This window comes from Equus asinus, chromosome 12 (genome assembly GCF_041296235.1).
Source record: "Equus asinus isolate D_3611 breed Donkey chromosome 12, EquAss-T2T_v2, whole genome shotgun sequence".
In the NCBI taxonomy this organism is placed as follows: Eukaryota; Metazoa; Chordata; class Mammalia; order Perissodactyla; family Equidae; genus Equus; species Equus asinus.
In genome coordinates this window covers 56477118-56492283 of record NC_091801.1, presented here as the reverse complement: position 1 = coordinate 56492283, position 15166 = coordinate 56477118, and the positions used below count along the sequence as shown (strand labels likewise).

At 44.5% G+C, this 15166-nt stretch overlaps 1 protein-coding gene across 15 annotated transcripts in view; it reads left to right on the top strand.

Moving 5' to 3' along the window:
- Positions 1-15166, top strand: part of SYBU (syntabulin) — a 117001-nt gene that overhangs the window by 33256 nt on the left and 68579 nt on the right. The window contains exons 1-3 of one of the 15 annotated variants that reach the window (XM_044780787.2): positions 3443-3583; positions 7312-7392; positions 9106-9307. In XM_044780787.2, the coding sequence (XP_044636722.2) occupies positions 7369-7392; positions 9106-9307 (226 nt within the window). In that variant the 5' untranslated portion in view covers positions 3443-3583; positions 7312-7368. Of the gene's footprint in view, positions 1-3442; positions 3584-6825; positions 6934-6967; positions 7105-7182; positions 7393-7555; positions 8020-8048; positions 8809-9102; positions 9308-15166 lie in introns of those variants that run through there. The other 14 variants (XM_014840012.3, XM_070481491.1, XM_070481490.1 and 11 more) reach the window with 14 other exon arrangements.

Genomic DNA, 15166 nt, shown 5'->3' with positions numbered 1-15166 from the left:
GAATAGGAATGAAATGAACACTGATGGATGAATGAATGGATGAATGAATGATAGGTCTCTGGGCGTTTATCATGCCTTCTCCTCTAACCTTTTTGATCTACCTTTAGGAAGAAAAGTCCTGTCAACATCTTTTCTAATGAGAAATTCAGTTTCTTTATTTGTATCTCAGAAGTCATTTGGGAAAGACAATATTTCTCCTTAATAAAAGTTAAAATAAAAATCTTTACAATGAGGAGAATGGGAAACAAGCAAGCAGGAGGCTGCAGTGGTAGTTTTAATAGTTTGATCCTGGGGGAGAGACGATATCTATTAAGCTATAACCATGTGCCAGACATAAATAGTAGGCTTTGCATGGATTCTTGTCTAATCTTTGCAACAGTGTTATGAGCTAATTACTGTTATTAAGCCTATTTTATAGGTGAGAAAATGAGGATCAGAGAAGTCAATTTGCCCAAAGACATTAACTGGTGCAACCTGATCTTTCTCCTTTCCTTCCTTACTTCTTTTTTGAGCGTGCACTTATCACATGCTGAATCCTGGAGGGGTTGAACAACTTGTCTAAGGTCACAGAGTCAGAAAGAGGCAAAGAAGGACTCAGAACCAGACCTATGGGACTTGAGAATCTGTGTCCTTCATTAAACTACATTTTTTCGTCACAGATCTCTTTGCAGACTTCAGGGAACTCATTTCACTTTCTGCTCTCCTTTGAATTAGCCTCACACTTTGGCAGCCTGTAGCTGGGCTTCTGAATAGAAGGAGACACAGGTGTTTTTCTACCAGCCTCTGAGGTGAGGTCATTTCTCCGGTCTTGAATTTGCTAATTCTCCACCACCAGCAGCTCTTCTTGAAACTTTTGCCTGGTCCAGTTGCCACCAGGGCCAGGGACCTGGGAAGCCACCCTTTGACTTCTGAGCTTCCGGCAGCAGCCCCAGCTGTTTGTCAACAATGGTTAGGAGGACTGAGAGCTCCCATCTCAGATCAGTGCTCGATCAGAGGACAGAGGTGAGTGACTTCATGGGAAAAAAAAGGGGTGTGCTAGCCTATCACGGCCATCTGGAAACAGCCAGATGTGATGGCGTCAATGGCCCAAAATGCCATAAGTCACTTAGAATCCTATTCTCATTTTAACAGTGCTGTTTTTGATGCACAGTAGATAAGCCTGAAACCGAATATACAAAAATGCTAACAGAAGGAATATGGATAATTGGTGTTAGGTCAATAAGATGATGAGGAATATTTTTCTTTTATTTTCCAAAATTTTGATGATGTGGTTTTAGTACCTTTAAAAAGAAAATGTTAAAGTTATGTTTTTTTAAAAAGTACTTTTTTTCTCTCTTTGATTACACAGCATTCTAGAAATAGCTAGAGAGGACACATGGGCAGATGAAATAATGTAGGCCAGATTCCCAAATTCTGGATTTATCTTCCTACAGAATTTTCTGCAGCGGATTGGAGAGGAGCTACAATTACATAGCTAGGGCTACATTTACTCACTGGGTCACGAGATTTCAGGTGACAAGGGAAAATGGTTCACAGGAATGGCCTGGGAGGTGGAAATAAGGCAGCAATCAAAACTGTCCTCAGCTCTACAGCTTACAACTGCAGAGATACACACACACAGCTGTCCTCAGCTACACAACTTACAATTGCAGACATACACAGAGCTGTCCTCAGCTCTACAACTTAGAACTGCAGAGATACACACACACACAGCTGTCCTCAGCTCCACAACTTACAAGTGCAGACACACACACACACAGAGCTGTCCTCAGCTTTACAGCTTACAACTGCAGAGGTACACACACAGACTCACACACACAGAGCTGTCCTCAGCTCTACAAGTTACAACTACAGAGGGACACACACATACAACTGTAATTTACAACTGCAGAGGTACACACACACACCCAAACACACGCACCTGTCCTCAGCTCTACAACTTACAACTGAAGAGATACACACTCATGCACAGCTGTCCTCAGCTCTACAACTTAGAACTGCAGAGGTAGACAAACACACACACACACATACACACCCACCCCAGCGGTCCAGTTGGTTGATGCTTCCAGGTTTCCCCCGCCCCTGTAGCTGCCATCACAGTAGTTGGTCTCTCGGGGCACTCTGCTCTATTTTGCAATACTGCTTTTGTCCTTTGAGTAGACAGTCTCAAAATCCTCCTATTTTCCTCCCATCTTTTAGCAGAAATAAAGGCAGAATTCTAAAATAAATCGTTACCGGAAAGTTGAAGGGAAAACAAGTAAAAAGTCCTGGAAAGAAATGATATAATGGAGAACAGATTCTTTTATCTTAATGTAACTCAAATCTAGCCACAGATCTGCTATCTGGGAACCCAGATTATAAATTTCTTTATAAATGTCTAAGCCTAGGCTGCTGTGGATGCTGAAGGAGTCCCTTGGAGCCTCTAAGCTGGGGTACCTGCTCTGCCCCTGCCACGTCTGAGAAGAGTTTTGGCCTCCGCTCCTGTCTCCTCTCTAGGTAGCCACCCCGCTGGGTTCAGGCAGCTTTCAACTGCCCTGTCCTTCTTATACTTTCTGGTCTCTTGGTCTCCTGGGAAGGGAAGGTGCTTTTCTCTCAGGCCCGGTATTCAACCTCTGGATTTAGGTCTTCCTTGTCTTCTTTACAGATCCCTTGCTTTGCCCTTTCTGTAAGTCTGTAAGACCCACACATCTCCCTGTCTTGTCTAGTCATTAGATAAATGTCAAGACTCAGTTTCTCCTACCTGGGATGGCAATCTTTACACTCATACTCTCGGGAGCATCCTAATTTCAATCATTCTACTCTATTGCTGCAATAAGTATACACCTACTTGTCCAACCATGCGTCCCCAGTTTGTTTAATACAGTCACCCTACCTACGTCTTTGGCTAGTGTCTTACCCTATTCTCACAAATGGACAAAAGGCCATAAACAGCAGATGGCCTTTTTGGAGGATTCCCTCATGTCTGCTGCCCCATCAGGGAGGCAGAAGCCTGTATCCTCACCATCCTCCAGAGCCGACAACCCCCAACCTCTGCCTCCTCGTCTGGATGTTCCCTTAATTCCTGTTCTTCATCTGAGAGATGCCTCTGACTGAAAATTCATTTGCAGAGCAGAGATAATTGACACACTCTGAACCCAGTGAATGTTCTAGCCGGTCTTGCCATAGGTTATCCTCTCCCCTCTCTGACCCAGGTCCTCTCTGGGCCCCTCCTCAGGGAGTAATCTTGCAGAATTCTACTCATTACAGTTTTACAACCTGAAGATCTCTTAACCATATCATAACCCACATACAATAAGAGGAGGGTTGATTACTCACACTTTTACAGGAAAATGGACAGCTGTCTCCCTAGGAAGAAAAATATGGGTCTCCACCCTACCATAAAAAAATCCCAAGATGCCCCAGAATGCAGTTTCTTTTCTTCATGACGTGTTGGAAAGCACGTCAGCTGCTCCTTGTTGCTGTGCAGATCGCCCAACGCTGGGTCACTGAGACAGACGGCAGCACTGGCTCCCACAGCTCATAGGATTAGGAGCTGGTGCTCTATCAGCCTTGAGTGAGTCCGAGAAAGCCCCAGCATACGCAGGTGAGCCATGAGGAAGAGCGGATGTGGGGGACCGCGATGGGTCTCTGTTGTGTGATGATGTTTTCTCTTTGCGTGCATTTGTATTGTCTTTTCTGTGAAGTTCACAGTCTGGGGAGTTCCTATCAATAAAAACCTGTCCTTCATCACTTCTCTGGTGTCAGGGATTGGCCACATACATCTCACAGGATTTTTGTGAGGCTCAAATAAGATTATATATGTGAAAGAGCTCTGAAAATATAAAGTTGTGTGCAAATGAGAGGTATGAAGCATTTAATTACAAATTTTACATAAACAAAGAATCAAATAATTTACCCCAGATATGAGGGCATAATTACATAAACACATTCCTCTTCCCCCAATTTACAATACTCTCTCTCCCCTGTTCCTTCCCAGGTCAAGGGAGTGCTATTATTTATAATCTTGAAGGGTTCCGGCCTTCTAAAGCAGTTGATGTTTTCTAAAATCCAGCATTACATTCATTTCTAAAGGAAAAGCCACAAAACCATAAAACCAGAGAATAAAATTAGTATTTAAGTAGAAACTGAAAATGATGCATGAGAATATTTTAAAACAGATGAAAGATGAATATAATATGCTGTATTAGATTATATCTCTTTGATGGTATAATCCCAATGTTATAAGACATTTCCCTTAATGACATGAGAAACACTTGAATGAAATTAAAGCCAACATAGATATTATCATTTGTAAAACTGGCCTTTTAGAACAGTAGGAAAACAAGCTTGGGTTCCAAAAGTAGAGAGCTAAGAGGCATTTGAACACTAGATCGTCAGCCTTTCCCTAGGCAGGGTTGCTATGGTAACGGTGGGCTACCACACAGCCTCTCACTGCCTGCACTTCTGCAGTAAAAGCTTTCACTGAGCACGTGTTGGATTTTTTAGGCACACACCCCATCAGCAAGTACAAAGACATACCGGAGGCAGCTTTATCTGGGTCGTTTTCAAAACAGAAGTTATTTCTGTGTTTTTTATCCTGTACTGATGGGCCCCTCATGGGGTTATAGAATTCACTTATTCATGCATTTGTTCATTTGGCTGTTCTGTATTGATCGCCTACTGTGTGACAGGCCGTGTGCTAGGCACTGTCAGTGAAGACAGACAAATAAGGCATTCTGACCCAAGATCATAACAGCTTTCCTGGGGTAAATTAAATACAGGTGTCCTGGAAGTACCTAAGGACTGACCTTCTTCAGGGACCACGGGAGGTTTCCTGGAAGAAGCTGTCTCTAAAATGGAACCTAATGTATCTTTAGGATTTGAGGAGGATGTGTGGGTGGTGTATAAGAAATGCTCTAGACAAAGGGATCAGCATCTGCAACAGTCTAGAGGAAAAAAGAGAACCTCACGCCCCAGAGAACTGAAAGTTCTACAGTCTGAGGGGTTTCTGTTTGTATGTGGAAGGAGGGGGGGCAGGGGCAGGCAGGGGGGGAGGTGAGGGGGTCTATAGAAGAGGAGTGGCAAGAAACGGAGACCAGAGAGGCAAAACAAGGCCAGATCGTAAAAGGCCTTCGTGCCACATTAAGGACTTTGAACATTACTTGGAGGACAACCGGGAAGTCATTAATGGGTTTTAATGAAGAAGCTTGACTTGACCTTTCCGAAAGGGCTTGTGGAAAAATTGAAAAGCTGGTGAGAAAGGAGTAAGAGGCAAGACTGGAAGCAAGACAACTTCAGTTAGACCACTATTGCAGTAATCCAGGATGTTTGTGGTTTAGCCTCTAAATGGAGATAATGGAGTCAAACAGAGGACAGAAGTCATCAGATTCAAGAGATTAAAACTAGAGTGGCGTGGAGCGCACTTAGTGGTTTCTGCTACGTGGGGGCCACAGGAGGGAGACGAAGTCGACAATGACTCTGAGGCTCTGGCTTGGACAGCTCAGTGGAGGGTGCTTCTGCTATCAAGCCACCAGGCTCAATTCTCAGTTCTTAGTAGGGAACTCAGAAGCACCTTTTGACCTTAACAGTTGATTGCTATCCCACAGTATATGTCCTCAGCTCATAATTTTGGAAATCATAGATTGTAGGAATCATCCTAGACAGTTACTTTCCTGAAGTCCATATCTGAGACAGCTGTGGGTATAGAAAGAATGAATTAATCACCTTTTCCCCTCAAATAAAGAATCCTAAGATTACCAACCTCACTGCTTAAGAGAGCTAAGTAGACTAAAAAGGCATGAAGCTGTACGGAGTCAAATTTCTTTTAGGGTATAGGAAGAAGGCAAATTGATTTCACTTCTCCTCTGACTTCAAGCTGTCTCTAGACTCACACCGTACATTCCTAGACTTGAGAATTGAGGACTCAGGAAAGAGCTGTTTGGAGGGCAGACAAATGGGGATGGTGGAGGGTCAAGTACTATTGTCGAGGATCATCGTCCTCCCGTGTGGGACACTGGGCTGTAAGGATCAGACTCTTCCCCACCTGCCTTGCTTCTTAGAATGTTCTCCGCGTCAGAATAAAGGGCATCTAAGTTATTATACATGTTGAATTCCATCACCGGGTAAGATTTAAATATAGTAAGTGTAATAAATCGAGGCCTGTGACCCAGCCCATGATCCCGATTCAGAGTCCTCAGTTGGCAGGTTTTTGAGCTTTTTTCAACAAATTTGTCTGCCTCACAAATTTTTCTGCCTGTCAGGTAAGAGGCCTCAGCAAATATTGAATGAACGACCTGGACGTGACTTAATTGTCCTTTGGAAAGTTCTGTTCAGTCAGCTAGATACAGCTGTTTTGTTTTCCTCATCTCATCCTCCCAGCTACCCCCGAGGTAGCGTATTATTATTATCATCCCTCAATTTAACGAGGATAATTTGAAGTTCAAAGAGGTCAAGAACTTTGGGCATAAAGGCACTCCGCTTGAAGGGACTGGACTGCTGCCTTGAACCCGGTTTTCTGAGTTCAAGTGCGGCGTCCTTCCCATCGCTGGGTGCCTGGGGCTGACCCCCGGGCTGGGGCAGAGCTGGAGAAAAGGCTGTTCTCGCCCTAAGCTGCCTGGCTTCCCCACGCTCGCGGGAGCCAGCCTCGGGGGTCTTTTCCTGCGACAGGCCCTTCCCATGAGAATCCCCCAAGGAGAGTCGCAGCCTCTGAGCTCCCGGACCGAGATGCTGTGTCAGTGCTGCAGCATCGGCTTGGCCGGGGTCCGGGTGGAGGGGGACCCGCCCGTCTCTCTCAGGAGAGGTAATTGCTGGGAGCGGTGTGTTGACTTAAAACCGAGAGGGCAGGGAGGGGCCGCGAAGGAAAAACTTTCCCTTTCTCCATTTTGGCTCTCCATGATGTCGCAGCTCTTCTCAGCTTTTCCATCCAACGTGCACCCCCTGCAAACCGGATACCAGGTGCCAAACAGAGGGCGTCGGGCCCCTCCGGGCTGGAGATGCTCCGAGCCTGCGCCTGCCCCCTCCGGGTCGGACTCGGGAGAGACCGAGGGGTGCGCGGCCCGGGGTGGGGAGTGCCAGAGGCGACACGGGGTGGGCGGGGCATGCTGAGGAGCCGTCCGGGGCCGGCAGGTGAGGGAGGTCGGGGGAGGGGCGGCGCCCCGGGAGCGGCCGCGGGCAGCAGCGGCGGCACCACGTGTCCGGCCGGGGCGGGGCGGCCGGGCGCGCCCTCGGAGCTGAGCGCGAACGGCGGCAGCGGCGGGGGCGCGTCAGCCCGCAGCAGCGGCCGCCCGCAGCCGGCGCGGGCTCAGTGCGGTGTCCCGGCTCTGGTGTACGCAGGTGCCTCCTCCTGGACGGCGGCAGCGGCGGCGCGAGGAGCCGGCCGGCAGCAGCGCGATGGGGCCCCTCCGGGAGACCAAGGTAAGGAGGGCACGTCGTGCGGGCGCGGGCGGCAGTGTCCGTCGGCCCCGGAGGGAGAGGGAAGGTGGGCACTGCGGGGCAAGAAGCGGGTCAAGTGAGGGCTGGAGGGGTGGCGTTTAGAGTCAGAGTAAACGGGGACAAGAGGGTGATGGGGATGGTGGGAAGGCAGAGGGGGCATTTGCTCAGGTGATGAGACCGGGGAGATGGGGAGGTGGTACTGGAGGAAAAGATTCGGGGGATTGACTCGAGGATTAAAAAGATTGATTTGAAGGGTTAATCCCATCTCCTGAAATTGGGGATTTGGGATCTAGCTCTCAATTGATGTCCTGTGCGTGTGATGCGAATAAAATGGATTTAATGTATTGGTGACTGAGAAATAAGGACTCCAGCATGTCAGCGACTCAGCATTGGTTCAGGGTCTGCAGTGTGCCGAGTGGCTGGCTGACATGTGATACCTGCTGGGTGACTGATGTGCAGAAGTAATCCAGAGGCTGGGCGCGGCTTTCGCCCCTGGATGGGGTGGATGCCTGAGCGACCTCAGCCATTCCCCGCGGCTGGGGCTTGCCATTCAATTCCTGCGCTGTGCGGATCTCCCAGAGGTGTTTACTTTGGCACCGACCCTTCCTGGTAAGGAGCGTGGAAATAAGCAGGAGGTCGTGTTTCGAAATAGTGTTTGTTACCTAATCCGAAACCTTTTTCGATTGCCGAGGTTCGAGGAAGCAGTGGGCTTTTTGCAAAGAGCTCCTCCTAGGAATCCATTTTAATAAGACAGGGTGGTGGTGACCCTGAAAAGCGCTGGACTTCAGGCTTCTAGATGATGTGCAGTCTCGGCTAAGCATCTTTACCTCTTTTAGCCTCAGTTTCCTCATCTGCAAATAGGGATACAAATCAGTGTCTCTGTATGGCCTGGGTTGTAAAGGTTAAATGAGATATTGGTTGGGAAAGCACTTTAAAAATTGAAAAACATTGCCAAAATATTACTTTCTATGCATTTTTTTTTTTTAACCAAGGCATGGCCGTCTGTCTTAAATGCTGTATTAAGGAGAGAGAGAAAAATCTCTTGTTACGGGTGTCCTGTAAGGAAAACAAAAGCTGAGCATGATGTAGAAGGTGGAGCCATCTTACCGGGTGTTGGATTTGTGTTTGCTTTTCTGTTGGCAACAAGCCTTGTGTACCAGGATATTAATGAATAATTAAGATCCTGGCCGGAAGAGGAGGGATTTGAAAGATAAGGCGCATGATCTAACAGGAAAGAATTGTTCCAGGTGGTCTACTTTGTGAGGGGACAGGAAAACAGAAGTCACATTGTCACAGCTAATTCAGGGAAAGTGAAATGGAAGTCTAAAGGAAATCGAATAATAAGCTGTGAGCCTTTGAGAGCGCCTTGAGTGTGATAGAAAAAGCCAGAGTGGGAAGGTAAGTTAGGAATGGCCTGGAGAGTGGAATGGCCTTCCTGCTAGTGGGTGGAAGTGTGTGTGTGTCCGTGAGTGTGCACATCCACGCCCCAGTGTGTGCTCTTCAGTAGATTAGAAGGGTTAGCTCAGTAGAAGAGTTTCGGAGTTCATTTCAACAACTGAGATAAGGATGACTCTGTGAAGATTCCGTATTCAGAAATGTGATTTCTTAGAAACTGAGCGCAGAAGGAGCAGCCAGGAGATAAGAGGGGGAAACAAGTTTCCTTCTGTTTTCTTTTTGATATCCAATTTTGAGAAGGAGCAAAGAGTGCAGCATCATGAGAAGGAGATTTCCCGAAGCCGAATTCCCCGTTTGATTCTTCGGCCCCATCTGCCCCAGCAACAGCACAAAGTGTCCCCAGCCTCTGAGTCTCCCTTCTCGGAGGAGGAGAGCCGAGAATTCAACCCCAGCAGCTCTGGGCGCTCAGCGAGGACCATTAGCAGCAACAGCTTCTGCTCAGGTACGGTGTTCACAGGAAGCCACACGCGGGCATGAAGCGTGTGCCCTGTGGGTGCGTTGTGAATGGACCGGGAGTGGGCCCCTTCAAGCCTAGAACTAGACTTCTGTTATTAGGATGAATTGTATAAGGTTGCGCCTTTTTGGCTGTGTTGACCTGCAGATACAGTAGTTTCATTTGGTTCAACCCAATGGAATTTCATGCCTGTTTTTATATATTATTCTAGTTTATAATTCAGAATGTAAAATAGAATTTCTTGTTTCTATGACTATTTAAAAAAATAGATTCCTTCTTAAATCTGGAAAATGTATTAGCTTGCATTTTATACTAGCAACCTTTATAAGCCTTTGTACTTTTATTTTTGGAATCTCCAGAGATAAGGCAACTCCTAGTGAATGAGGTCAAGATCAAGGAGGCTTGTATCCCAGGTTTGGCCTGACCGTGTAGTTTAGAGGGGAAGAGCACAGGCTTTGTAATCTTCCAGGCCTGAGCGGGAATCCCTGACCTTTCCGCCCTTGCAGCCCAAGCTCTGTGACCTTGGGCAAGTTGCTTAACCTCTTTAAGCCTCAGTTGTTACTTCCATGAAATGGGATGATAATACGTACCTTGTATAGTTGCTGTGAGATTGAATGACACCACTTACCTAAATGTCCTCCTAGCTCAGGGCCTGGCGTATAGACGTGCTTCATAAATGATGGGTCTTAATATAAAGGGCTGTGGATGTCAGTTTTGGAACATGATTAAGGAAAGTTTCATTGTGTTGTGAGCATATTTCGTAAAGGCACAAATCTCTTTGTAGCTCCCAAAGGTGCCACCAGTATCACTTAACAGGACCTGATTAATCAACCCACTGAAGCACATAACTTAGAAGAACTTGTATTCTGTCAGAAGTATTAGGAATTTGGGTAAAATTTAAAGGAGTGACTGTCTTATGATTAATGAAGAATGTTTCATAATGGACAATTTTTAGAACTTATTTAGGGAAAATGTAATTTGGAGATTAGCACATGTCTGAGAAGGGACATGTGAATCAAGATGCTATGATTAATGCCCTCATTTAGCAGGATGCAATATTCCATTATATTTATCATTGGTAACTACATTTTTCAGAGATTTTTTTTTGGAAAGTGTAGCTTTAGATTTATTATATACTTTCACAAAATAATTGTATCCATGAGTTATGTATTAGAAATACTGTGCTGCCTATTTTTTAATTTTGTCTCTGTAATGATTCTCTGCCTCAGATTCTCCGCTTGGTTCTGAAAAATAATTGTATGAAAATATTAGAGTTTAGAACTTCTTTATTATTGTTTGAATTGTATGAGTCTAGCTTAAAATGGAAACCCACTGAGGGTTTGCATGATACTCTCCCAGGAAGAAAACAAAAGGAAAACTGACAAGCTGGAGCGGTTAAGGTCTCTAGAACCCAGAGTTGTATTTGCAGAATGTAACACTGTTTACTTGAACTCCATTTTGGAGCTCCGGAATCTCTCTGGTTGAATGTGGATGAACCCAGGGGATATCATTTCAAACTGACATGGCTTTGTTTACATAACTCAATTCCACATTCATTCCTGATATTCTCTCCACATAATTATTTTCTCTGTGACTTACTTCCGGGTGAGTGGTGTTATCAGAACAAAAGAAAAGTTTGGTCAAAACAAAGCAAAAGAAAAACTCCAAAAATATTTTAGAAAATATATTTGGCAAACCAGTAAAATATTAATTTGGGTCTTGAATCATTCTCTCCAAGATCCATTTCCTGCTTCATCCCTTCTTCCCCGGAGACCTGTCTCCCACTAAGGCTATAATGCTGTACATGAAAATCGAAAGTAGATATTGATCCTTCTGCCATTAACTAGCTGAGAATTGAGTGGCAGAAGCGTCTAATTATGGGTGTCTATAAACCTACCTTTCGATCTGTAGCCTTGCATCCTGTCTCTAGATGGGATGCCCTCCCTTCCTCGGCCTTATCTTCCTGTGTTGGCAATTCCCCAAGGTTTCGGTTGGTGCTTTTTCCTTCTTTGCTTTCCTTTCCTCCTGAACCCTGATAAACCTCACCACAGCTCTGAGTGCTGCGCTGACTGCAATTGACAGGAGCAAGCCTTTGGGGGCGTGTTAATGATGCTTTAGGAGGTCACTTGGTGGATGGGAAATAAATGGGTTTGGTACTATGGGGAGCATTAAAGCTGCAGGCAGTGAGGTAGAGAATGTAAAACACATCCAACCAGCAGGGGGAAATAGCTGGTTTTAATCCAGCCGCTTGAACACAGGCCAGAATATGTGTTGGTTGCTTAATCACGGCAGTTAAGTCAGAGACCAAGGTACATGCAAACATTAACAATGCATTAACAATGCCATCCTCTGCTAGAATGAAACTAAAATAATTTAGAGATGTCTTTTGCCGCCGTAGCTTCATAACCTTACAGAGATCATTCTACATTAGTTTGTCATCTTTACAAATCATCGCATTGACTAATGTGGAAGGAAACATTCAGAGTTAGGGGGATTCTAACTATGTCCTAGTGAAATTATACAGGAAGATGTGACTCAAACACAGTGCACTTTAATCGGAAGATTACATTTTCAGACCTGCAGGCTAGAGACTCTTTCCCCAAATCTGTATTAAGGGCTGTATTAATTGGGAAGAGCATTGTATGTTCTAAGATATTTAGTTTTTAAAAGAAGGATAATGCAGTGAGTTCATATAAAGTTAAGTTTACTTAATATAAAGGATTATCCTCTATTTTCAGAGTCTGCCTTTCCTATTGTTTGTATTATAACAAAAAATTATGATAGTGGATGGTGGTTATGCTTTGGCAAAAGAAATGACAATTCTGTGTTGATGTGTCCTCGACCCTTACCCTCATGTTTTCTTTTAATTTTACTGATTTGTGAAATTAAAAGACTGGGAACTATTTTCAAAGTGACCTGGCCCTTTTTACACACTTTCTCGATTCCGTCCCGAACTCCACTGCGTTCCCCCCTTTCTTCCCACGGGAGCTTTGACAAGGAACATTTAATGACTTGATGTTCTATATGCTAATCTGTATGTCATGTCTATATCATTTCAGAGGGAGGGACCCTTTGCACTTCATTTGGGGTGTGTCCCCAAAGAGCTCTTCTTTTAGTAGCTGCTTCTTAGCAGAATTTCTTTGAAGATACGCATGTGTTTTGTGCATTTCATCAGCATGTGTGCTTTCACACTCAGACTTCATTCTCCTGTTAAAACAGTCTATTTCTTCCAGTTTGTGTTCAGGCTTAGTCACTGTGACCTTAGTTGGGCACAGTTAAGTTTATATTATATTGGAGACCAGGCCCTATTTTGTGTGCCCGGCAAGTAAAACACTGTATATTCTTAGTAAATATTAACTAATGCTTTCTTTAAAAAAGAATGAAAGAATACATAAGGAAGTACATTTAATAGTAAGTTAATAGAAACAAAAAATCTGCTTTCATGTTCCCTCTTTTGTTTTTAATTAGTTTTTTTTAACCTATGTTTTGGCATAAAGTCACTCTATCTTGCCCCCCCCCCCAACCAACCCCGTGTTTCTTGTTTTAACATGCCCTTGAGAAGTGATAAAACTCATATTTGTGATTTGTGTCCTGGGTGTGGCACATTGAATCTAGGCTTCTGCCCATTTTTCTCCCCCTTTTTCTTTGGTAGTGAATTGTGTCATCGTACCACAACTCCAGCCACTATTAGAAAAGCTGATGGCCTGGGTGGGGAAGTCAGTCGCATACATCAGTCACCTGACATGGTTAGCTGCATGCTGTGCATTCTTCTTTGCTTAGTTGAGGCAATAATCACCCCTTAGAACTGGGAGGCAGATGTATTGCTGGCATTTAAGCTACTTCTCCTCGGGGTGCCTTGTAAACATGGCAGGTGGAACAAATTATGCGTATAGAACACTGGTTGTTTATTGGGAGACCAGTGATTTCTCCGAGTTATTTCCGTGTTTCTGAGGTGCACACACAGATGCATAGGCAAGTTCGTAACTTAACCCATTAAAAAACATGTTCCAGGTCAATACACTAAATGGTCAGAATCGGAGTCTGAGCAGTCTAATCTCGAGTAAGGTGTTTGCAGAAAGTATTTTGGTTTTGACAGAGGCTGGGAAGAAATCCTCCTTTGGGTGCCAGTGGACTAGAGATAATCATTGTTGCTGTTTGTGGGAAGAACAATCAAGGCAAATTGCAAGCTGACTAGTGCCCTGCCGCGGCATGACAGTGCCTCCAAAAATTTGCCAGGCTGTGCCAAACAGAAATATTTTTGCTATGCTTTTGTCCAGTTGAGGAAACTTGGCAACTGGCTAGAGTAAGCCTTTGAACATAATGATGAGAACTGAGATGAACTGCTTAAAGTGAAGTGAGCTGCGGTACCGAATTACGAATTATGCCGTAATTGAATGACTGCCAACCTGCTGTGAAGAAAAAAACAAAGACTCTAACACTTTAGTATCCTTTTAATGAATATGACACCTAGGCACTGTTGCATAGAATGTATTTCAAGTGCTTAGCTGCCTCAGCCACGGAAATAAGTACCTAATGAAACAGGTTACAAATGAAGGGTATATAGGCAGTATTTCTTTGAGGATGCGGTAACTGCAATTAGGAGGACAAGCTAAATTTGTTCCCACTTAATAAAAAGTACGTAGCAGTGGGGACTGTGAAAGGTAATCACCATGGAATTTGACCATGCTTGAGAGCAAATTATGGTACTTAACATGACAGTCTTTCATGTTCTAAAATACTCATCTTTATGACATCGTTTCTCAATTTCAGAATGTGGTGTTTGTCTGATTTTTAATCCTCAGGAAGACTTGTTTAAAATGCGGGAGTCTTGGCCCCTCCCTAACCTATCATCTGGAAATGGGAGAGCCCAGGAATCTGTATTTTACAGGCTTTCCAGATGATTCTTATGCCTCTTGAAGTTGGAACCTTACTGCTTTGTCGTCTGTGTGTGTTTGGGGATTTTGTATGAGGGATGTGATGGGTGTGCCCCAGCTGACGTCACAAGATGAACAAGGATCAAAGATGGTAGAAGTGGTGGCCAGCCAAGCTGTTTAAACCCATGGCATGGAGCAAGGAAAATGCCTCCACATTCCCTGGAAATTATTGCTTCTCACTCTACATTTGCAATTCCCATGTTGTTAGTCTTAGCAATAATATTGTTTATATCTACATAATGGGTTTAACTTCTGTTCAAATGGTAGAAAAGTAAAGATGAGAAAGCATTTCCTTCCTTTATTTTGCTGTATTATCCTTTCTCTGAACTTACTATCTCTAGCCAGACTTTTAATTTTTTGCATTTTCTTTCTTCAGTGTTGGGATGATTTGGGGTACACTGAAAGCAGGTATCTTAGGTACACCGCATATGTACCCTGAACACCCAATGGTACACTGAAACAGGTAGAAAAAAGAGAAGCTGGCCTGTGAGTAGCAGGACATTCAGCCTTTTTTTTTTTTTTTGATGTGGAAGATTGGCCCTGAGGTAACATCTGTTGCCAATCTTCCTCTTTTTGCTTAAGATTGTCGCTGAGCTAACATCTGTGCCCATCTTCCTCTATTTTGTATGTGGGATGCTGCCACAGTATGGCTTGATGAGCAGTGTGTAGGTCTGCGCTTGGAATCCAAACCTGTAAACCCCAGGCTACCGAGGCAGAGCACGTGAACTTAACTACCATGCCACTGGGCCAGCCCCAACATTCAGCTTTTCGCAAGCTTGCACAAAAATGCATTATCCAATAATCATTTATTAAGTGCCTGCTAAGGATCAGGAATTGTGCTAAGACTACAAAGATGGATAAAACACAGGGATTGGAAGCGTCAATTATTTTACTGCCTTAACCTTGGCACTGA